Here is a 23,811-nt window from a genome sequence, read left to right as displayed (position 1 = left end):
TCTGATCAGTTGTAGTAGAGTCAGGCAGTGTAGTAACTGGAGAAATATTCTCACTCCTCAGGTGCTTACCCGCATCATCAATTATACGATCAACTGTCACTCCTGGGGTGACATTGGCTCTTTGGCCAGTTCTTGCCTTCTTTTTAGGCGCCATGTACTGAATATTAGAGCAACTCAGGAGTTAAAAGAGGAACAATCTTACAACAAGCTTTATCGTAGGATCAAGAACATGAAAGAAGGGTATTATTCCTAAATGCCTATATAGCATCCTAATTATAGATGTGGTCGACAACACACCGATAATAAGGACTCTATTAGACACGGCTCCGAGACATCCTATGACACTTTAAAACCTTAGGCTCTAATACCAAGTTTGTCATGCCCCAAAATAGAGGAGCACGACCGGCGCTCAACCGAATGAACCCGACTGAGCAAGCCTGTTAGATTTCATTCTACCCAAACTCATCCACGAATAAAGATAATACATGTTATCATTAATTAAACGAAAATGTATTCATGTCTACAATACCAATTCATTTTCAATAGTTTTATCATTTTTAAACTCTCAAATGGACAAGTAATACAACCACAACATAACATAGTTTGTCTTTCCCAGCACCAATACACAACCCACACTATGTCTACGGAGCCTCTATATATTAGTACAATGATAATACCGGCAACAAGGCCCCGGCTATACCTCAAACCGAATACACAAAGTACAAAAGATACATGACCCCGGAATGAAGTGGGGCTCACCAAGTCAGCTGGGAAGAAGGTGTACTGCTATCACTGATCAATGTCTCCTATTGTGCAACCACCTGCATCCATTTAAAGATGCAGCGCCCCCGGCAAAAGGGACGTTAGTACCGTCGAATAGCACTAGTATGTATAACTAAACACCCTCTCAATAGAACAAATAATACAAACAAGAATATCATAATATCAATGAAAGCCTTAATCGACATCAAACCTCAATTTAGGATCAAGACAGTGTTCAATACCACAACGCAAATCAAGCGGCCCTGCCGCCTCACCTCAATGTATGCGGGTGGATATATAACCACAGTACCAAGAACCTACACAAAGCGGCTATGCCGCCTCACCTCAATGTATGCGGGTGGTGGTGCCACAACAATACCAAAACTATACACAAAGCGGTCGTACCGCCTCACCCCAATGTAAGCGGGTGGAGGTGCAGTCCCACAATACCATAATTCCTACACATAGCGGCTATGCCGCCTCACCCCAATTTATATGCGGGTGGAGGTGTTTTACAATCACACTCTCTATACCATAATCCCCATACAAAACGGTCATGCCGCCTCACCCCAATGTATGCGGGTGGAGGTGTATCACAATCACAATCTCAACACAACTTGGCATAATAACTTTCACATAAATTACGACTAGAAATTATAACATGTGGATACATAATCTATAGTTTGGGACACATCCTCAATTTATAATGCAATATGATAAGAGCATTTGAAATACGAATTGAACATATATCTTCATCACAAAACTTATCGAAATACTCGATTTATAATCAACATCTCGGAACTCACAAGGATAATGAGAATTTTAACTCTTAAAGAAGAGTTTAGCCAACATACCTCACTTGAGCTTCCTTACACTCTAAATGTTCCGAAATTCTTAGCAACTTCAATCTATTTTAGAAATATAACAAATTAAACCAAAATTAGGAAGATGATCATGGTTCTAGCTCATTTGTGTATTTTATCAAACACTATATGTGCATTAAGGTTTCAAGATCTTTTTATGGAGGATTCCATCATCCCCCAACCCAACCTTTACTATTTTTTAGCTCAACAATCTTTCTACACCCCTTGATAATACATGCATGTAAAATAACCAACCCTCTTGCCCAGAAATTATCTTGCTTATTATCCATTTCTACACAAAATTCGAAATTGAGGGTTAGGGTGTCTTACCTCTAGGATGAAGACCTAGTGAGTTTTCCCTTCTCAATCTTTCAAAACTTGGGCAAGAATTGAAGAACAATTATTGGAGAACACCTTCTCACTCTAGGGCACCCTATCTCACTCTAAAATGTCAGATTATAGCTCAAAAATGACCCAAAGAGTGTATTTAACGAAATAGGGTCGGGTTTTAAAAACCCAAAAATGAAGCTCCGGAACAGGTTCTGCGGTCGCATATGCGATCGCATAATGGTTATGCGAACCGCATATCGGTCGCATAATTGGTTACAAAATAGCCAAAAGAACTACATGTGTATGCGGTCACTATGCGGTCCGCATAACCATTATGCGGTCGCATAATGCACCGCATAACAGTTATGCGGTTGCATAGTCGACCGCATAGCTGCTTCTAGAATAGCCCTCTCCTGCTCACTTCTGCGGCCATTATGCGGCCCGGGAGTGATTATGCGGTCGCATAATGGACCGCATAAACACACTTTTCCGGCAAAAAAATTCCTTTACTTTCCTGTGCATTGTTCAACCCAAAAGGTCCGAGCCGATCCTCAAACACGTAAGCATAGTCCAGCACCATGAAATATTATTTTTTTTGCAAATTTTACCAGGCCTTACACTTAAGTACTTTGAAATTTTCCGGGGTGTTACAGATAGTGCCGGCAACAAGGCTCCGACTATACCTCAAAATATAATACACACAAAACAAAAAATGCACGACCCCGAAATGAAGTGGGGCTCACCAAGTCAACAGTGAAGAGAGTGTACCATTATCACTGGTCAATGCCTTGCGCTGTGGAACCACCTGCATCCATTAAAGATGCAGCGCACCCGAAAAAAGGGACGTTAGTACTAATATGAAAACCAAACACCTGTGCAAGGACTTGGAAATACAACATGAATTCCAAGTTTAGACCAGCTACATTATCACCCGGTCTTCTTTTGCTATGTTCTCTTTAAATAGATTCTGCTCTTTGCAGATATGTATAAAATAGTCATTCATTTTTCTCTTCAAAATAGTCTACTCTTCATTAGTTTTAAACTGTATATGGTGCCAAGAAATGTGCAATGACATGTATAGTGGGTCTGAACTGTCTGATCTATTCTTAAGTGCTTATTAAGAATGATAGATGGTTAGTGTAATCAAGACTGAAGAATCAGAATTGGCCGGTAAGTAAACAAAAATGTCATGGAATAGAAATGTGTTTTGTTCCTCCAATAAAATATCGATAAGTATTTTCCTTTAGGTTCTCAATTTATCTAATTAACCATAGTAGCTGAATAAATTCAACTGCATCCTTTACTATTAACAAAATAACATTTGTTTCTACTTTGCCTTCTGTAAATTTGTATCTGCTTATAAGAATTCAATTGAAAGAAATATATGATGGTGCTTAAAATAGAATATTATTAGTATCCTACAAGATGAATTTAATATTTTGAGTAGAACACAAGTTCGTATTTCTAAGTTTCCACATTAAAATTGTTGCTCCATAAAATTAATTTAAGATATCAGAAGAAGACAAAATACACAAGCGGTAGTAAAGATGAACATATAAGGGAGCAAGCCCACAGATAGTCATTCTCACGGATGTTATTCAGTAATTAGTCAGTACTTATTTTGTCCTGAAATGCTAAACTAAAAATCTTGACTTCAGGACAACTCAGAAATTTTTTCTCCAGAAAAATTGAACTGAAAAACTAAAATTCAGGATGCACTGGCTAAATTCTAAATAGCAGTTCTTTAGAGTGGCTACCTGGTGTCATTTTTACAACCGAAAACTGATCTTAATGTATTTTTTAAAACTATTCTTAGCCTGTTTGAGCTATTAAAAAAAGAAATCTGAAAAAGGATAACATGATTGAATGGTGATTTTATGGTATTTTATATTGGAATTTGAGCAAACTTCATTTGTAGCCATCCGGAAAAAACTAATAACCATAGGTAGCCACAAAATAAACCATACAATTAACAGCCCAAAACTAATTAAAGGGTTAGCCCAAGACCACTGCCACTCTTCCCCCTCTATATGCCATCCTCCTCCGCTCTCTCCGTCGTTCCTCCGCCGCTGTCAGAATTCAAATCACACCATCCGTTCATCCTCACCCAACACCACAACCACCACCTCCTCAAAACCCTAACTTCCTTCTCCCTCAGCGATCATACGCATTTTCCTAAGCCGAAGAAGCCGTTGCCAAACGCCGTTGTCGCAAGCGCCGCCTCCGTATTGAACCACCAATCAACGCCATTCATCGTGATCCACTCCCTAGGGGACCTCCTTCACCTAACGACCATTGTCATATCACTTTTTTGTTCTTGTATAATTGAATCTCTGCCCACTGTTCTCTCTTTGCTTACATAAACAGTGGGCGTTCCCATAAAAAAAATTCTTCTTCAAGAATGCTCCAAATAGAGGGAATATATACTATTCGAAATTAATATTTATTATTTGGTTAAAAAATCAAAATTATTCAGTTAACTAATAAAATATTTGGGAAATTTGCACTATTAATCCCTTAATTATTGATAAATTCTAATTTATTCTTTGTGGTATTTGATTGAGTATATTTAGCCTTCAATTATACTAATTTATATACAAAAAATAGACAAAATAGACTGTCACTATACAAAAAATATACTAAATAAACTGTCACTATACAATTTATATACAATAGACTGTCACTATACAAAATATATACAAAATAGGTTGTCACTATACAATTTATATACAATAGTTTGTCACTATACAAAATAGATTATCACTATACAAGAAAATATACTAAATACACTGTCACTATACAAAAAATATACAAAATAGACTGTCACTATACAAAAAATATACAAAATAGACTGTCACTATACAAAATAATATACAAAATAGACATTTCGGACTATCATATGTAATATGTTTGGGCCGGAGGGCCATTTCGTGTCCATGGGAGAAAAATATGGGCTATTAAAATTTTGAGGGGCTATAGAGGATAGTTTTCTCTTGAAATTTTGTTATATTTCTATTCTTTGGATGGTATTTTAATAAGTTAAAATGAGTTAAATAGTGTCACACAATAGCAAACTAGATTTACTGTTCCAAAAGTCTTGTTAAAAAATATAGTGAAATTAATTACTAAAAACTAGAACTACATTTGGGTTTCAAGAAATAATTCGATAACGTATTTTATAGAAAACTTCAGTAATCTAGAAAAAGAAAAGGACTTCCTTTTTTTTTTTTTTTAACATTTGTTTGAAAGGCAACACAAAATTTAGAAGTATAGAATGAAACAATAGTTGTTTTCTTTTACGTTTCAGTGATTTGGAAGGATGTCTTTTCGACTAAAAATGTTGAAAACCTAATTTGATGGTTTCATAAGTTAGCAACTTCAAGTAATATTGTAAACGTTATTTTTTTTATTATTATTATTATAGTTTTAATATTTACATAAATTTATGTGTATATTTTTATTAAACTTGGTTTTGTTGACTTAATATAACGAACATTGTACCTAATAACAATTTAAATTTGTCCTTCAATATCAATTAATTTTCCAATAGTTGACAACAAGTCCATCAATAAAAAGAATGAAAATGATTAATTTTTTATATCTATATTATATATTAAAAGCATGAAACTCTCAATCAAAAAGTTAAAAAGACCATATTACCCTTCTATCTATATTATATTAAAAGTATGAAATTCTCAATCAAAAAATTAAAAGATAATATTACCCTATTAAAAAGATGCTAATTGATCGTATTGGTTGACGTCACGTCTTTCCACATCTAGAGTTGCCACTTGCCACCGATCACTCTTGACAGTTGACAAACCTAGCACCTAAAATCTAGAACATGCACAAGTCAGTCTATTAGATTCAAGGTAAACTATGACCACCAATAGTTTCAAATTTTGCTTTCCAGGTTCTTAATTTACTAACGCACTAGCATTTACGCATCAATTTTCTCATAGTCTAACTCCTCTATGTTGGAGTACTTAATTAAGTTATTCACATTAATACTAAAATTATTATACTAGCAGTAAATTTTTAAATTTATTACTAATACGTGTTTATATCATATCTCTTTGTTTTCATTTTGATGAGTTTATGATATATGAGCCCGTGTAGGGGCCTAGATAATATTTGATTGGTCATTGACTCTGAATTTTAATTTTTCGAGGTTTCAAGACATTCACAATCTGAACGATCTATCAAGATGACTAAACGTAAATATAATCTTTTACTTTGTCCTTGTACGCACGATGATTTGTTACTGGTATTAAGTGTAAAAGTCATTCCGAAGAGTTTGCATTGCATAGGTATAAGTCAAATGCTAAGTGAACAGTGGATGCATGCTCCATGCGAGTATGAGACTGTGAGTATAGAAAGTGCAATGGCTTTTTGACCAACGCCACTAATCGTTGGATGTACTCCTGCATTCCTATTACTTTCTACGGATACAAGTGGACAGTGGTGTGTTAGATATTCATTCTTATATTATAGTCTTAGTTTCGAGAAAAATGAAGGACAGAGACTTAAAAGGATCAAATTTTTTTGTGTGTATTAGTAATTTAATAACAATATAAAATATTTAGAAAAACAGAAAATATTTTGAAGGGTTGTGTACTGTTTTAAAAGGTGTATTAATTATATTTGGTAACTAATTAGTTAACCATTGGCTGGCTTTAAGATTGAAAACAAAGCCTTATCTTTAAATCATGTTTAAATACTACAGCAACCTTGATTATATCTTGCTGTCATTCTCCTTAATTAAATCTTTTATTCTTCTTATTTTGCCATACTCCTCCAATAAAAAATATATTCAACCAATTTTACATTCACCTTCAACTTCAAAAACTCCTTTTTTTCCTATTGTATAGATCACTTTGGGACTCAAAGCCAGACCCGTCTACTTGGGATGGTCACATTTGGGAAGCTTATTATTGTGAGATCAAAGATGGTCTTCTATAAAGCAACATCACAGAAAGGTTGCTATTATCAAAAGTGTCCCAACTTAAGTAAGAAAATTGCTTTGTTGCGTCATTTCTCGAAGAGACTTGCATAGCTTTGAGACGATAAAACAGGCTTCACGTTCTCACTCAATTTATGATTTATTTAACAATTGCCTTTCCTCTGTGATTTTGTTATTGTCATGTCTCTATGAATGACATGGTAGAAAATTTTAAGCTGTGATCGCAAAGCATATATTTTGTTTGCATGTATGTGATGATTGGGAATAATATAGGCTGATTAAAGATAAATTTGTTATTATTTTTATCAAATGAAATTGTTTCTCACACGGCCAAATTGACATTTTACTTTCAAAAGGGTTATCAATGTCAATACCAAAAGTTTTGATCACGCTAGAATAACCTAAACAAATGAAAGGAACATAGACGCTATCGTCTATAATAGAATATTAGGTGAAAATACATCTCATTACATGTTTGTACCTCATAAAATAAAGTAACTAAAAGTATTATATATATATATATATATATAAACTTTGATTACTCATTGTAGGTTTTAAACAATACCCAATCATGATCTCGACAAAAGTCATCATGCAAATATCCACATTAATCATTCATAGGAACATATACTTTATTCTCTCATGTATAAATTTTAAGTAAAATTTATTTAATAATATTAATGTTATGTTACAAAATCACATGTACATAACTCGACATAACGTGCGAAAAAACTAGTTTATTTAAAAGGAATAAGCTAAAGAAAAAACACCCATAATTTTTTTTTATACAAACTAAAAAAGGAAGTGCGTCATGAAACATGTAGCAAAAGTCTCCATTAGTCGCTTATAGACATACCAGTTCAGCAAAGATATAGAAAGCTATAAAGACTAGAGACAATCATTTCTTTTTCTCTTTTCCTTTTCTGCTAATAAAAAGGTAATATTATGTTTTCCAGCTTGCACACTTTGACGTTATACACATTGAATTACTTATTTTTGAAAGTGGTAAAGAGTGAAGTAGTTTCTCGAAAAAAGAAATTGACACTGATTTGGGTTCAACATGATACTTACAGGTGTATTAGAAGGTAGGTGTAAGTAAAAGCATCAAGTCAGTCAGCATCCTGCTGCTTTCAAGAACTTGTCATAGGGGCTTGAAGGCGGCAACCTAAAAGACTGTTGTCCATACTCCCGTGAACATGAGAGAGAGTTTTGTGAATGAGTTTGGTGAAGCTCCGTATCCTGTCAACACAAGCAAAAGGAACAGTTTAAAATATTTCAGGACCAGGATGGAAACTTCCTCATATAACACAACAGAAATAAATAAAGCAATATCCCTGCCGTTACTCAGCTTGCTAAAAAGTGGAAAACTTAAAGCATCAGTGAAGATCCTTCTATTTTTCCACATTATGACCTGTACAACTTACTTATCAAAGTTAAAGGATGTACTAGAAACCATTAATGGGGCATTGATCTTCATCTTCCGTACAGCTAATCTGTACATTTACTTGGGCACTGATGTGTGACGGAAACAATCCACATCTACCTCCTTCAGCATAGGGAAGCAAATCTCTGTACTTCATAGAGATGGTGCCAGAAAATATACCTCGTCTCCCAAGATGTTTAGATAGTTTTACGCAAATTGGCTAACCTGGATTCAGCGACATCAAGGCTATTCCAATTTTTGTACTCCTACTTCAGCTAAATATAGCATATAACGTCCCATAAGATACATATAAGCTCTACAAAGTCCTAACATGATGATATATTGAAAGATTAACTCACAGCTTTATCAAAAGAAGAATTCATCAAAAACTAGATAGAAGTAAATCCACATTCTTCATAGCCAGAAAAGGAAAATTAGACCAAATCAACTTTTTTTAAGGTTAGACCAGTATCAGTTTTCTTGTTTTTGAAGTTCCCAAATACTTGAATTGGTAGCAATATTCTACTCGAAATCGCTCAATGCTTTTTACCTCCAAAGACAAAAAGGTCACAAATGCTGCTGCTAAAGAAGAAGAAAGTCGCGCCAAGCGGGGAGAAATACTTCCATACAAATCTGAATCTCTTTTTCTTCTTAAATCCACTTTTTAAAATACAAATACGCTGCACACGCTTCTCGCTTCTGCCCAAGAAGCGAGCTTTTCCTTCAGCTTGCCTCGTCTCACAATGAAAAAGCTATCTACCCATCGCCTCGCGGCTTCACGTTTAAAGCGATGAAGCGATGTTTTTACAACACCGCAAAAACCATTGTGATTTTCCAAATTATTGCAAAACAATTACCCTTCACTCTTCAAAAAAAAAAAAAACTCAAAACACTGTCACTGTTGAGATAGTACATGATTTACTATTAATTAGTTGATTTCTTTTTGTAGTTATACACTTTACCAAATTGTATGAACTTGCAATTATTATAAATTCCCAACCAAACTTGAGGGAATAATTAATCTTTCCATTCTGAATTACTCTACTTCTTCATGGAACCAGAGCCATCAGCCAAAGAAGAATTCTCATATCCTTTTTCTTTCTTTTTTTTCCTCACAAAAAGGACAAAAGCCTCTGTTCAGAGAAGGCACAGTCCTCCCGATTGGAAATTCCAATTAGGAGGTGTGGAGTTAGTTCTAAGCATCACTTCTCACCCCAAAAGAATCGCAAGGCTCCGACGGCCTCAAACTGAGAAGCCCATCACTAGAAATCTCATTGTCGGCAGCCATGTCAGATCAGTCTCGCTAGAACTTCGTACTTGCGCAGGCGCGTGAGACAAATTCCGATGTTTTCTCACTAGCTCCGGCATCAGACGAATCACCATCATGGGCTCATCCCAAGTGGTCCAACTTCTATTTCTCACTAGTGCTGCTTCAGATCATCAACTCAGAGGCTTCAAAGTGGTATTCCGGCATCTATAGTGGTAAAACAGATTTGACATTACTTTTTCGGCTCCTTCAGCAGTGTTCGGGCACTCTCCAGTTATATATCATCTCTGAGATTCATTTTTCCGGCACTTCCAGATGTATTCCGGCAGTATCAATTACTTGTTCTAGCTTTTAGGACTCCACTCTTTAATTCTCAACAACAGAACTCCTTGGAAACCTCAATATGACCCAAAAAAGGTGACTCTCAGATACAGGTGAAACTAAGCCTCTTTTCCTCCCTTTCAAGTTCTCCCCCTATTATCACAAGTGAACTTGGATGGTAGTAGTAATTACATGCCATGGTTTGCTTCAATTGAATTATGCTTTATGGATCATACATATGATTGATCACTTAGTTAAGAATGCTAGTGAGATTGCTACCACTTGTGAGAAATAATAGGAAAATTATATTATTGATTGATGTGTTAACTATAATTAGACAAGAGTGGGTTGCTCTAGTGATGAGCACCCTCCACTTCCAACCAAGAGGTTGTGAGTTCGAGTCACCCCAAGAGCAAGGTAGGGAATTCTTGGAGGGAGGGAGCCGAGAGTCTATCGGAAACAGCCTCTCTACCCCAGGGTAGGGGTAAGGTCTGCATACACACTACCCTCCCCAGACTCTATTAGTGGGATTATACTATTTTGTTGTTGTTGTGTTAACTATAATATAATAAGCCTTATTTATGTCTGTCTACACACAATACATACTCTACTCTTATTCCATGTGGGACTCTACTTATTTACATAACTATTTAACACTCCCCCTAAGCTGGTGCATACAAATCATATGTATCGAGCTTATTATATATGTAACTAATATGAGGACCAGTGAGGAACTTGGTGAAAATATTTGCAAGCTGATCATTCGACTTCACAAACTTTGTAGCAATATCTCCTGAGAGTATCTTTTCTCTGACGAAGTGACAGTCAATCTCAATGTTTTTAGTGTAAGGACCCGTAAAAATTTAAACCAAAAACTCGGGGTTTCGTGGTGCCAAGATAGATTCCTGTGTTACTATGATTCAGACTTTTTGGACTGAACAGTACCCTACGGACTTAGAGGAAAATGTTTCGCAGAAGAAAGCGTTTCTGCGGACCGCATAATGGCCGCAGAGTGAAGCAGTAAGTTTGGCCAATTTGAGGTCAGTTTTGCGGTCGATTATGCGACCGCATAATCGATATGCGGACCGCATATCGGTCACATAATTCCTCTTGGGATTCTACGGAGGGAGTTCTGCGGTGCATTATGCGACCGCAGAACAAGTATGCGGACCGCATACTGGTCGCATACCTGAGCCGAAAGTTTAGGCCCCTGAGGGCCATTTCTGCGGTCACTTTGCGGACCGCATAACCATTATGCGGTCGCATATGCGACCGCAGACCTGTGTCGTTGTGAGTTGTGGCTTTGGCACTAACGATTATTAATCTAAAAAGATGGAAAGATTGAATTGGAAACTATGTGACCCTTACTTGGTGTTTTCTTTGTATTTCTATGAAACTCTTATTGATTATTATGACTGCCTTCTCTTTGTTTCACTGTTCATTCTACTAAGATTGGTGTTTGCCTTACATACTAGTACTATTCGACAGTACTAACGTCCCTTTGGCCGGGGGCGCTACATCTTTGAATGGATGTAGGTGGTGCCATCGCAGATAGTGCCGATCGCAGATAGGTGGTGCTCTCTCTCTCTCCTCACAGCTGTCTTGGTGAGCCCTATTTCTCCCGGGGATCATGTAGTCCTTTTGTATAAGTTTTCATATTTTGAGGTATAGCCGGGGCCTTGTTGCCGGCATTGTCATGTTGCTCTTTTGTACTCTTAGAGGCTCCGTAGACGTTTATGTGGGTCATGTATGTATGTTGGGGTGGTTTGTTAGATCGAGTTGTATTTTGGGAACTCAACTATGGCATAATGTATATAAGGAAAAATGAACTAGCAACGTTTCTATATTTATATAACTGATCCCTCCCCCCCCGTTTTACAAATGGTGATGCGATCCCTTTTTGGATTATGAATGAGTCGGGTAGGAAAGGTTTAGTAGGCTTGCTCGACCGGGTTCACTCGGTTGAGCGCCGGTCGCGCTCCCCGAGGTTGGGGCGTGACATTTAGTTCTCTCATGAAACACCGGATTTGATGCAATATGAAAGGCAGATTGATTATCATACACAAGTTTTATCTGGCCGATTTCACCAAATTTCAACTCATTGAGCAACAGTTGTTTGATCCAGACTAGCTCACATGTTGCCATAGCCATTGCTCGATATTCTGCTTCTGCACTAGACCTAGCAACCACATTTTGTTTCTTCCTCTTCCAAGACACCAAGTTTCCTCCTACTAAAACACACTATCCAGATGTAGAACGTCTATTAGAAAGTGATCCTACCCAATCAACATCTGAGTATCCAACAATCTGCTCATGACCTCGATCTTCAAAAAATAATCATTTGCCTGGGGCTAATTTTATATATCGATGAATGCGGACAATTACGTCCCAATGACTATCACAAGGAGAATCCATAACTGACTCACAACACTCACAGGAAAGGAAATGTCAGGTCTAGTCACTATGAGGTAATTTAACTTGCCAACCAGCTGTCTATATCTTGCAAGATCGCTAAGCGGCTCCCTCTATCCTGGCAAAAGTTTAAACTTCAGATCCATAGGAGTGTCAATGGGTAACCTGTCATTCTTGTCTTCTCAAGAATGTCTAAGGCATACTTCTGTTATGAGATCACAATACCTGACCTAGACTGAGCGGCCTCAATACCTAGAAAATACTTTAATCTACCCAGATTCTTAGTCTGAAAGTGCTGTAAGAGATGTTGTTTCAACTTAGTAATTCCATCATGATCAATGCCGGTAATAACAATATCGTCAACAAAACTTCCAAATACATACAAAGATTTGATGTAGAACGTCGATAGAACACAGAGTGATCAGCTTCACTGTGATTCATGCCAAACTCAGGAATAGCCGAGCTGAACTTACCAAACTAGGCTCGAGGAAACTGTTCTAGACCATAGAGTGACCGGCGCAACCTTGAGCAACAAAACCAAGTGGTTGCTTTAATATAAACTTCATCCTTAAGATCACCGTAAAGAAAAGTATTCTTAATGCCCAACGGATAAAGAGGTCAATAGAGAACAGCAGCCATGGATGACGGACTGATGTTATTTTAGACACGAAAGAGAAAGTATCACTGTAATCAAGCTCAAATATCTGAGTATACCTTTAGGCAACAAGACGGGGGCCTTAAACCGATCAATCTGGCCATCCCAATAACGACAACCAACAACAGCTTTACCTGAAGAAAGAGGAACAAGTTCCCAAGTACCACTCGCATGTAAAGGAGACATCTCGTCATTCATAGCTTATCGCCAACGTGGATGAAACAGTGCTTCACCTGTAGACTTAGGGATTGAAACAGAGGACAAAGAAAATACAAAAGCATAATAGGGTGATGACAGACGATGATAACTTAAACAAATAAAAAAGGACGATGAAGGGGAGCTAGCTTTAGCAACTGAGTTTCAGTTTAAAAAAGGATAAAATCTCACCCACATAATGTGGATTAGGATTAAGTGGACCGTATACCTTTCTGAAGTGCAATTGGTGGACTAGGAGGAGACAAGTTCGCAGTAGGAGCAAGGTCAGGTGCAGGACGTGAATCAGCTGGATCTGATGTTGCGGACGACGATGATAAGTCAAGAGTGGTTTCCAGTGGCCGGGGATCTAGGAGGAGTGACACTAGATTTCTCAATGGTCGGTATGGGTAAAACTTTTGTGACTGAAAATGTAGGGCGAGCTATAGTAAACTCCTCAAATGTTGATATAGGCAAGACCTCAAATATATCAAAGTGGTTAAAATAGGTAAAGTAAGGTCGAGACTCAAAAAATATGACATCAACTAACATAAGGTACCTACAAAGATCAGGTGAGTAGCAACGATATCCCTTTTGAACTCGGGAATAACCAAGGAAGAAATAGTTCAGAGCACGAGGAGCTAACTTATCTTTCCAAGAAGCTAAGTTATAAACAAAACATGTGCTCCCAAAAACACAAAGGGGAAGAGAGTATAAGGGTGAATTGAAAGATGAAGGCATCTGCTTAATCAAATAACAAACTGTGAGAACTGAATCGCCCAAAAAAACGCAGCGGAACATGGGACTCAATGAGAAGTGTGCGAGCAGTCTTAATGAGGTGTCTATTCTCTCTACTACCCCATTCTGCTGAGGGGTATACGAGCAAGACGTTTGATAAATAATTCCCTAAAAAGTCATAAACTGCTGAAACTGAGAGGATAAATATTCTAAGGCATTATTACTGCGAAAGATGCGAATAGAAATGCCAAACTAATTTTTTATTTCAGCACAAAAACTCTGGAATATAAAAAACAACTCAGAACGATCTCTACACGACTCTCAGCACTACGCGGAAAGGTAGCTCGGGTATGTTTTCCAAGCTGACACGACTCACAATCCTAAACGTCTGTGAATTAGGTCTAGAGGATCTGTAACTGGACATGTTGTGGAGGGATTGAGTGAGTCCAATTAGTAAAGGCCTTGTGATTCACGCCCTGTGCCAATTGTATGTCCCTTACTGCAGTCCTGCAATCTCGGTTTGAGTAGCATGAGCATTTCTAGATGGTCGACAGTACAAAGGGTAACACACCTAACGAGTGTGTCCAAGGTTATTACAATAAGAACACTTTGGGTCGAGATCTTCCAAAACTTGAGCATTCCTTGTATGTTCTCCATAGTCAGTGATGCTCGATTTTTCACTGTTTGGGATGCAAGAATAGAGGAGTCAACTGTCTGTGATGAGATCACTGGGTGATTGGGTGATGCAGCAAGGTGAAGTGATCGAGAGAATAATTCATCAACTGTAGGGATAGTCGGACTAGCCAAAACTTGATCGCGTACTAAATTAAGGTCATTAAGAAGTCTAGCGAGTAAAAGAACTAGGAACATCTTCTGTCGTTATTGCTTTTCGACACTAGCAGAAACAGGCATCAACTTCTCAAATTCTTCCATGACTGCATGTAATTGTCCGAAGTAAGTAGACATATCTAATTTTTGTTTCTTTAAATTTGTCGTCTGTGATATCACATCAAAAAAACGAGATATGCCATTAGTGTATAAAATGCAAGCTTTTTTCCAAACTAAATAACATGTCAGGAAGGGACGAAACAAAGACATCAACTTGTATCAATAGATTGACACATGACACTACATAATAGAGCATCTTCTCCCAAAGTGCTTTGGCTTTTTCATCTCCTTCACTAGACTTATTGGTTAAGTGATCTTAAACACCTTGACTCTTGCACACAACTCAACAGAGGAAGCCCACGCTAAATGGTTTGAACTTCACATTAAGGGCTCTGAAGTAATCATGAAGCTTGAATTTCCAGAACCCGTGTTTTTAGAACCAAAAACATCAAACCCTAGAGACATGTTGGATTAAAGAGAGGTCTAGTACCACTGTAACTCACAAAAATTGTGGCTTGCTAGAAAAAGAAAACAGTCGTCGCAACAGCCGCCAGAAACTGCAAATAACTCGCCGAAAAATAAAAAGGTCTTCGGAATTAGGTATAACCCGGATGGGTAGAGTCGGAATTTCCTTGCGAACAATCTGTCCTAAAGAAGGCCGGTCAAAAATGGTCGAAAGAGGTCCAACGTGCCAGCGTGTGGAACAGATGTCGCCGGGAAAAGACTTCTCCAATTGGCGCATAAGAGCGCGTGAGGCCTCTGCTGCAGGAGATTTTTCTTGTGGTTTGGTCGCCGGGGGTTGGGGGACCTTGTGGTGGTGTTGGTTTTCGCACAACACCAACAGAAATTGATTTGACGTGAATTAGCCATAGAAAGTCGTCGGAAATTGATGAACGACGACTGTCTGATTTTCCCGGATGTGTCTCATTCACGCTCTGATACCGTGTGAGAAATAATAAGAAAATATTGATTGATGTGTTAACTATAATACAATGAGCCCTATTAATAGTTACACAATACATACCCTACTATTCCATGTAGAACTACACTTATTTAGATAACTAATTAACACCACTGAAAGGATCAAGTGGACCAAAATTGACACATTTAGTTTTTTGAGGAATTCTCTGGTTCATAAATTACTTAATATTTCAATTTTGTAAAAACTGTTTTAAGGAGTAAAGTATGTATTGTGTGTAGTTATTAATAGGGCTCATTGTTGAAGGGGAGCCTTGGCGTAACAGGTAAAGTTGTTGCCATATGACCAGGAAGTCACGGGAGCCGTGGAAACAGTCTCAGGCAAAAATGCAGGTTAAGGCTGCATACAATAGACCATTATCGTCCGGCCTTTCCTTAGACCCCGCGCATAGCGAGACCTTAATGCACCGGATTGATGTGTGTGTTATAAGGTTTAAACTAAATAGGAGGCTTTGTAGACGAATAATGTACAAAGCATAGACAAAGTCGTCTCAAACATTGTAACTACAAGTAATCAAGATATGAAAAGTTACTCCGGACAAATAGAGACCGACCTCACTTCCTTTGCCTCCATTGATCTTAGTTGTCTGGGTCATTTGAGTCTTGGAAAATAATAAATTAGTTCCTAGTCTCTCTAAATTGTCTTCTCATTTTGAATGTGAATCATGTCAAATTAGGAAAGTTATGAAAAGTTACTCCGGACAAATAGAGACCGACCTCACTTCCTTTGCCTCCATTGATCTTAGTTGTCTGGGTCATTTGAGTCTTGGAAAATAATAAATTAGTTCCTAGTCTCTCTAAATTGTCTTCTCATTTTGAATGTGAATCATGTCAAATTAGGAAACACACCCGCATTTCATTTCCCAAAAGATTAATAATAGGGTTTCATCTATGTTTGACATTGTGTACTTAGACATAAGAGGTCCAAGTGGTGTCGTCTCAAAATTAGGGTCACATTAGTTTGTTACCTTCATAGATGACCATTCTTGTTTGCCCATAGGTGTTGTTCAAAAAAGAACCATTCTGAATTGTTTTATCTTTCACAAGTTTTGTGCTAAGGTTCGCAATCAATTCGGTGTTTCAATAAAGGTATTGCGCAGTGATAATGCCAATGGATGCTTATCATCTCCCTTTGTTAGTTTCACGTCTTCTCATGGAATCACTCACCACATATCTTGTGCACATACTCCTCAACAAAATGGATTCTCAAATGTAAAAAGGCATCTTATGGAAGATGGTATACCCTACTTACACACCATCATGTTCCTTTTAGCTTTTGGAGGGATGGAATTCTCACATCTTGTCATCTAATTAACTGTATACCATCTACTTTACTGTAACATCAAGGTCTTCTTTCAATTCCATCTCCAAATATAGTCCTCACCACCTTCCATTGCGAGTGTTTGATATTGCCTGCTTTGTTCATGATCACAATAACGACAATAACATACCCAGTGTAATCCCACAAGTGGGGTCTAGGGAGGATACAGAGTACACAACCTTACCCCTACCTTCATGATCACAATTTTAGGGAAGATGAACTTCAGGCCAAATAGGTGAAATGTGTCTTCCTAGTGTACTTTCGCCTCCAAAAAGGTTACAAATTCTATGATCCAATAACAAGTAAATATTTTATCTTAGTAGATGATGTAACCTTTTTTTGCCTATTTTTCACCAAATACAGCAAATAGATATCTAATTCCTCAAGTTTTACCCGTCCCTATGCTCCCCATACCACAAGTCAGCTTTCGGACCAACTCTTAAGCCGATTATCCACTCTCTAGGTCTACTCCAAATGTACTCATCCTCCTGGTGACACCACAAATAGCTCTTCTCATGAATATGTATGGTAGCACATTGGTAGCTCCAATGACTCGTCTCGTATTCATCCGTTACTTTCTCTAGTCGTGCCTTCATCAGACACAACTCCCACCCATAGTCATTCATAAGGTATTTGTACTACTCGAAACCAGCATCCTACATATAATTGCTTGAGTTATCATCATTTATCCCCTTTATACTATGTCATGATGGAATTGGTTCAGTATTTCAGTTACCGGAGAACAAATCTACTTTTGGGTGTTGTTGGGTCTATATAGTGAAAATGAATTTGGATGGCAAAATTGATCAGTTAAAGGTGGCGCTTTGTTGCCAAAGGGTACACTTAGCTTTATGGCCCTTGGGAATTGATTTAGTTATCAGAGGACATATCTATTGCTAGGTGTCGTTGGGTCTATAGAGAGAAAGTGGGTCGGGATGGCAAGATTGATCAGCTAAAGGCTTGTACCAATGAATATACTTAGATTTATAGTCTTGATTACAGTAACACATTCTTTTCGCTTTCCAAAGTTGCATCTGTCCGACTACCTATCTCCTGGTGGCAATGCACCGTTGGGCACTTCATCAGCTGGTTATTAAGAACGGTTTTTGCATGGAAACTTATTCGATAAGGTAATTGGGAACCACCAGGGTTTGTTGCTTAAGGTTTGGTATGTCGTCTAAAGCAATTACTGTATGGTCTAAAACAATCTCCAAGAACATTTAGAAGATTTAGTTCTATGGTTCAACAGTATGGGATGTCGCAGATCATTTTGTTTTCTATCAAAGTGATGCTACGAGAAAATGTATTAACCTAGTAGTTTATGATAATGATATTGTCAAAAAAGTTAATGATGTCGCAGATCATTTTGTTTTCTATCAAAGTGATGCTACGAAAAAATGTATTAACCTAGTAGTTTATGATAATGATATTGTCAAAAAAGGTAATGATCAAGATGAAGTTTTTCAATTGACGCGACATCTATCCAACATTTTCCAAACCAAAAACTTAAGAAAATTGAAATACGTTTTGGGGATTGAGGTAGCACAATCTAAGGGGGTATTGCGATCTGATAGCATCCCAAAGAGCCCACAGACAAGGGGGAAAGCTACTTTGGAGTCACCTCAATGTCATAATGAGAGTACGAGACTACATGCCAAAGAACTCCAAGGGAAGCTAGTTGGGCTGTTAATGAATATCAAGAAATGTTTCTTCTAGAAAACCTGCTAAAGGCCTTAGAAATATCTCATGGATGTGTCAATATGCATGTTACAACATTGGAAGAGGTTATGGAACCAATTTGGACCAAAGGAGCGGCTAAACACGCGTAACTCAGAAGAAAAAAGGTGGAATCAGTGGCTTAATATACTGATTATTGTGTTAGTTTCATTCAACGCACTTCTTGTTTAGTCTTATCATTCTTATACAAATAACTTTAAATATTATACAAACTCTAGAACGTACTCTTCCGTTTCAATTTATGTAAATCTATTTGACTGGGCACGGAATTTAAGAAAGAAATGAAAACTTTTAAACCTTATGGTATTAAACAAGTCATAACATTTGCATGGCTACAATTATTTTGAACCTTGTGGTGTACAACATGACAAAATATTTGTGGTAAAAGCTTCTAATTGAGGGTAGAACTTGAAGTTTAAGTTAAATTATTTCCAAAATTAGAAAGGGTCATTCTTTTTTACATGAACCAAATAGGAAATAGGTTCACATAAACTGGAACGGAGGGAGTATTCCTTAAATCTTTGCTTCTGCTATCACGAGCGATATCATGATCTTATAAGAAAGTACACTTTATATATACTAGAGGAGATAGGCATGACAAATCGCAAACCTGTTAATACTCATTTGGATTCAAATGTCCAACTTGTTCCTGACAGGGAGAGCTTGGAAGACCCTGGCAGATACCGAAACTGGTTGGCAAACTGAGCTTTTGTAAGTGCATTGGGATATAGTAATCAATATCCTCAGATACACATCAAATGAGCTCCAGAACAAGGATTGTTATCTGAAGACAAGGGTCACCTAGGGATTACAGGTTGGATAGGTTCTCCCTCAAATAGACGTTCCCCACTTTTGGATATTGTGACATGATTGGAATCTAATCTCTTAAAAATGTAAAAAGCAAGATGTTTTCGCAAAATTTGGTGCCAATACAGAATATCGAACTATGACTCTTTCAACATGTGAGATAATCCGATTGAAACAACTTCTCCAGAAGTTAAGGTGCATGGAAGTCAAAATAAAGTTAATATGTTATCAAACTACCTTCACATTGCTTCAAAATCTGTTTGCCGTGAGATGAAATAACATATAGGAGTGGATTGTCATTTCATTAGACAAAAGATTGATTACAAATGCATAGCCAACGGCTTTGTTAGCTCGAATGACAAGCTAGCAGATTTTCTTACCAAGTTCCTCAGCGGAGCACGGATAGACTAAATTTGTAACAAACTTAGAGCTTATGATATGTATGCTCCAGCTTCAGGGGAGTACTAAAGATAGCACAAGATGCACCATTAAGTGGGGTTGATTTTATTAGGATTTGATTTGTAATTATACACTAACCCAATTATTCACTTGTAATTACTATAAATTCCCGACCAAGCTTGAGGGAACAATCAAGCTTCTCATTCTGAATTCTTTCCAGTTCTTCAGTCTTAAAAGACTTAGTGAGTTTTTGGAAAGCTGCGACAATGACCAACTGAACCCCGAGTGAATGCGCTAGATGTCTATCGTTTTTTCAAACTGCTAGTACTGTCTTAGAGTGAGAACCCAGTCCATAGCTTTACTTACCAGTTATCTATCGATTGCCTTCTCTTCCATTACCTTAAAGTTCAATCAGAAGCCTAGAAAAAAGAGTGTACCTACCAATCCAATAAGCAGATAGAGTAGAAGAGAAGGCCCGGAATAGGTCTACCATGCAAGATAGCAAAGATCCTTTAACCAGATGACCTTTTCACAATGCAAACATGAAGCACAAGATGAATAAGAATTCAAAGCCACTGGTTCTAAGCCTCCTAATTTCCATGAACAGATTCCTTGTTTACATTAAAGAAGTGTATTTTCACTACTTTCCATAATGTCCCACATGTGAAATGTTGTGAATATACAAAATATTTGTTTTCTTTAGGAAAAATGATTTAAATCAACATTAAACATTAGTAAACATCTCTTGTTGTTTATTATTTCTTTAAAAAAGTTAAACTAATCGATTTCAAACATGATTAAAGATTTAACCATAGCCTTAAATTAGAGCCACTCTATTACTAGACACCTTGCACATTAGAAGTCAAATTAACAAATTAAAAGGAAAATAAGAGTTCATGGGATAAAAACTGACTCCTTGATAAAAAAAATTTAAAACACATTCGCAAGATAGTACTCCCTCCGTCCCATTTTATGTGAAGGTGTTTGAATGGACATGTAGTTAAGAATTTAAAGAAGACTTTTCACAGATAAGCCATCAAAATTATATCAAGAACAACAAACCCAGTGTAATCCCACAATTGGGGTCAGGGGAGGGTAATGAGTATGTAGACCTTACCCTACCTTGTGAGGGTTGAGAGGCAATTTCCGACAGACCCTCGACGACTCAAGGAGGGAAGAAAAAGAAGCAGTAACAAGCAGCACCAACAACAAGATAAAATGATAAGAAAATTGAAGCGAAAGAAATAACAGGTAGTAATAGAAATCTACGAATAAGAAACTATGAAAATAATATTAATACTACTGGTAGGAGAAAGAGATGCGCTCGACTACCTACTAACTAACTACCCTAATTCTCGGCCTCCACACCCTCCTAATCAAGGGTCATGTCCTCGGTCAGCTGAAGTTGCGCCATGTCCTGCCTAATCACTTCTTCCCAATATTTCTTTGGCATACCTCTACCTCTCCTCAGGCCCACCATGGCCAACCTCTCACACCTCATAACTGGGGTATCAATGAACCTCTTCTTCACATGCCCGTACTATCACAGTCTCGCTTCCCGCATCTTGTCCGCCATGGAAGCCACGCCCACCTTGTCCCGAATAATTTCATTCTTAATCTTTCTTTCTAGTATGCTCACACACCCATCTCAACATCCTCATTTCCATACGTGCAACTTCTGGACATGGGAGTTCTTGACTGGCCAACACTCTGGTAGAACTTATTTTAAATCTCGATGGCACATTCTTATCACACAAAACACCGGATGCAAGCCTCTATTTCATCCACGCCGCACCAATACAATGAGCAACATCCTCATCAATTTCTCTATTACCTTAGATAACTAAACCCAAGTACTTGAAACTTCCTCTCTTAGGGATGACTTGTGTATCAAGCCTTCCATACATGTCCGTTTCATGGGTCCTGTCACTGAACTTGCACTCCAAGTACTTTGTTTCTGGTCCTGCTCAACTTGAAACCTTTTGACTCAAGAGTCTGTCACCAAACCTCCAGCCTCGCGTTAACTTCGCCCCGCATCTCGTCAATCAGTACTATGTCATCTGCAAATAGCATGTACCATGGCACCTCCTCTTAAATATGACGTGTCAGTACGTCCATCGCCAAGGCAAATAAAAACGGGCTAAGAGTTGATCCCTGGTGCAACCACATCACAACTGGGATGTGTTCCGAGTCTCATCCCATGTCATTACCCGAGCCTTAGCTCCATCATAATTTATACATGTCCTTAATCACCCTAGTGTAAGCTACAGGTACACCTCTAGCCTCCAAACATCTCCATAGCACCTCCCTTAGGACTTTGTCTTATGCTTTTTCTAGGTCAATGAACACCATATGCAAATTCCTCTTATTCTATCAATACCGCTCCACCAATCTCCTCACAAGGTGAATAGCTTCAGTAGTCGATCGCCCCAGCATGAATCTGAACTGGTTCTCAGAAATAGACACTCTTCCTCACCTTCACTTCCACCACTCTCTCCCAAACTTTCATGGTGTGGCTTAGCAGCCTGATACTCCTATAGTTATTGCAATTTTGGATATCACACTTCTTCTTGTAAAATAGAATCATCGTACTTCACCTCCAGTCTTCGAGCATCTTCATAGTCCTAAAATAATTCTTTACTGGTGAGAGTTTCACATGTCTTTCGTTTCTCTTTCCTTACAAACAATGAACTTTTATATAAAGTAATAGCCCGTTTAGATTAGCTTAATGAAAGTAGCTTTTAAGCACTTGGGCTTAAAAGCACTTTTGAAGTGCGGGAGCTTAATTTAAAAAGAAGCAGTTACGTGTTTGGCTAGAAATGCTGGAGCTGAAAATAAGCAGTTGATATGTTTAGCAGAAAAGCTAATAAGCACTATTTTCTATTAAAACGACTAAAATTCCCTTAAAGCTATTAGCACTAAAAATGATTTTATTATTGTAGGATTTTAATTCTAAATTTATTCTAGTACAAATTAATTTATGTCGCAATTTAGTAAAAAATCTAAATTTATTAGACAAAATTATTTTAATTTAGAGAGGTTTTTTTCACTTTTAACAGAATTAGAACACCCGTGTATGAAACTATTAAAAGTATCGTTCTTTGAATTTTTGTCGAAGAAAGAGCATATATAACTCGTCAAGCTTAAAAATTGCTTATAAGATAAATCCTACTCTAAAGTGTGTAGATGGAGTAAATGAACGTATCTTTTTACCACAGCCTCTGCTTCACATAGTTGCCTATGATGAACAGTCATAGCTTACCCGCCCCGGCAGGTGTGGTGGCGACTCCGCTATAGAACACTTCGCCAAATCGAGAGCAATTGTAGCTATTCACCCCTTCTAGTTCTAGTGAATTTCGCTCCAAATAGCATAAAAAGAAGCTTGAGTTCAATTAGGGGGGAGTTGAGATGGGAAGTATAGATAGAAAGGCAGAAAAGGAGGCGTCGGCTCTAACGATTCAATCTATTCCGGCTATTCTCTCAATCCTTACTCTTTATCCCCATCTTCGCCCAGGCTAACGGGTCCTTACTAATTTAGGGGGAGCCTCGAAAAGCACTGTTGAGAGGAAGATCCTTGGCCAGTCTTCATTCTCTACAGGATTCCAAACCTTTCTTCAACATATGTGACAACGAGCCAGGCAGTAAATATTGTTGCCATTTTCTTTTGCAACCGTCGATAACATTTGTTTTCTTCCTATCTTTGCAAATTTCACTAATTCGCTGAAATGGAATTCACAAGAAGATGGAGAGAAACT

The 23,811-nt window shown here is 37.7% G+C and overlaps 1 protein-coding gene and 1 long non-coding RNA gene across 8 annotated transcripts in view; both read right to left on the bottom strand.

Moving 5' to 3' along the window:
* Nucleotides 1-2,509: 2,509 nt before the first annotated feature.
* On the bottom strand, nt 2,510-5,942 carry LOC138899509 (uncharacterized). The gene is made up of 2 exons (XR_011411205.1): nt 5,680-5,942; nt 2,510-2,760 (listed from the first exon to the last, which is right to left on the bottom strand). It is a non-coding gene; the product is annotated as an uncharacterized lncRNA (long non-coding RNA).
* Nucleotides 5,943-7,674: 1,732 nt separating this feature from the next.
* The window catches only part of LOC104116668 (protein SEMI-ROLLED LEAF 2), a 38,018-nt gene continuing 21,881 nt past the window's right edge, over nt 7,675-23,811 (bottom strand). For all 7 annotated transcript variants that reach the window (XM_033661422.2, XM_033661418.2, XM_018777821.3 and 4 more), the window contains one exon: nt 7,675-8,157. In XM_033661422.2, the coding sequence (XP_033517313.1) occupies nt 8,032-8,157 (126 nt within the window). In that variant the 3' untranslated portion in view covers nt 7,675-8,031. The remainder of the gene's footprint in view (nt 8,158-23,811) is intronic.

Source organism: Nicotiana tomentosiformis, chromosome 9 (genome assembly GCF_000390325.3).
Source record: "Nicotiana tomentosiformis chromosome 9, ASM39032v3, whole genome shotgun sequence".
Classification (NCBI taxonomy): Eukaryota; Viridiplantae; Streptophyta; class Magnoliopsida; order Solanales; family Solanaceae; genus Nicotiana; species Nicotiana tomentosiformis.
Note: the sequence above shows the minus strand (reverse complement) of the source record. Positions and strands in the feature narration are given on the sequence as shown.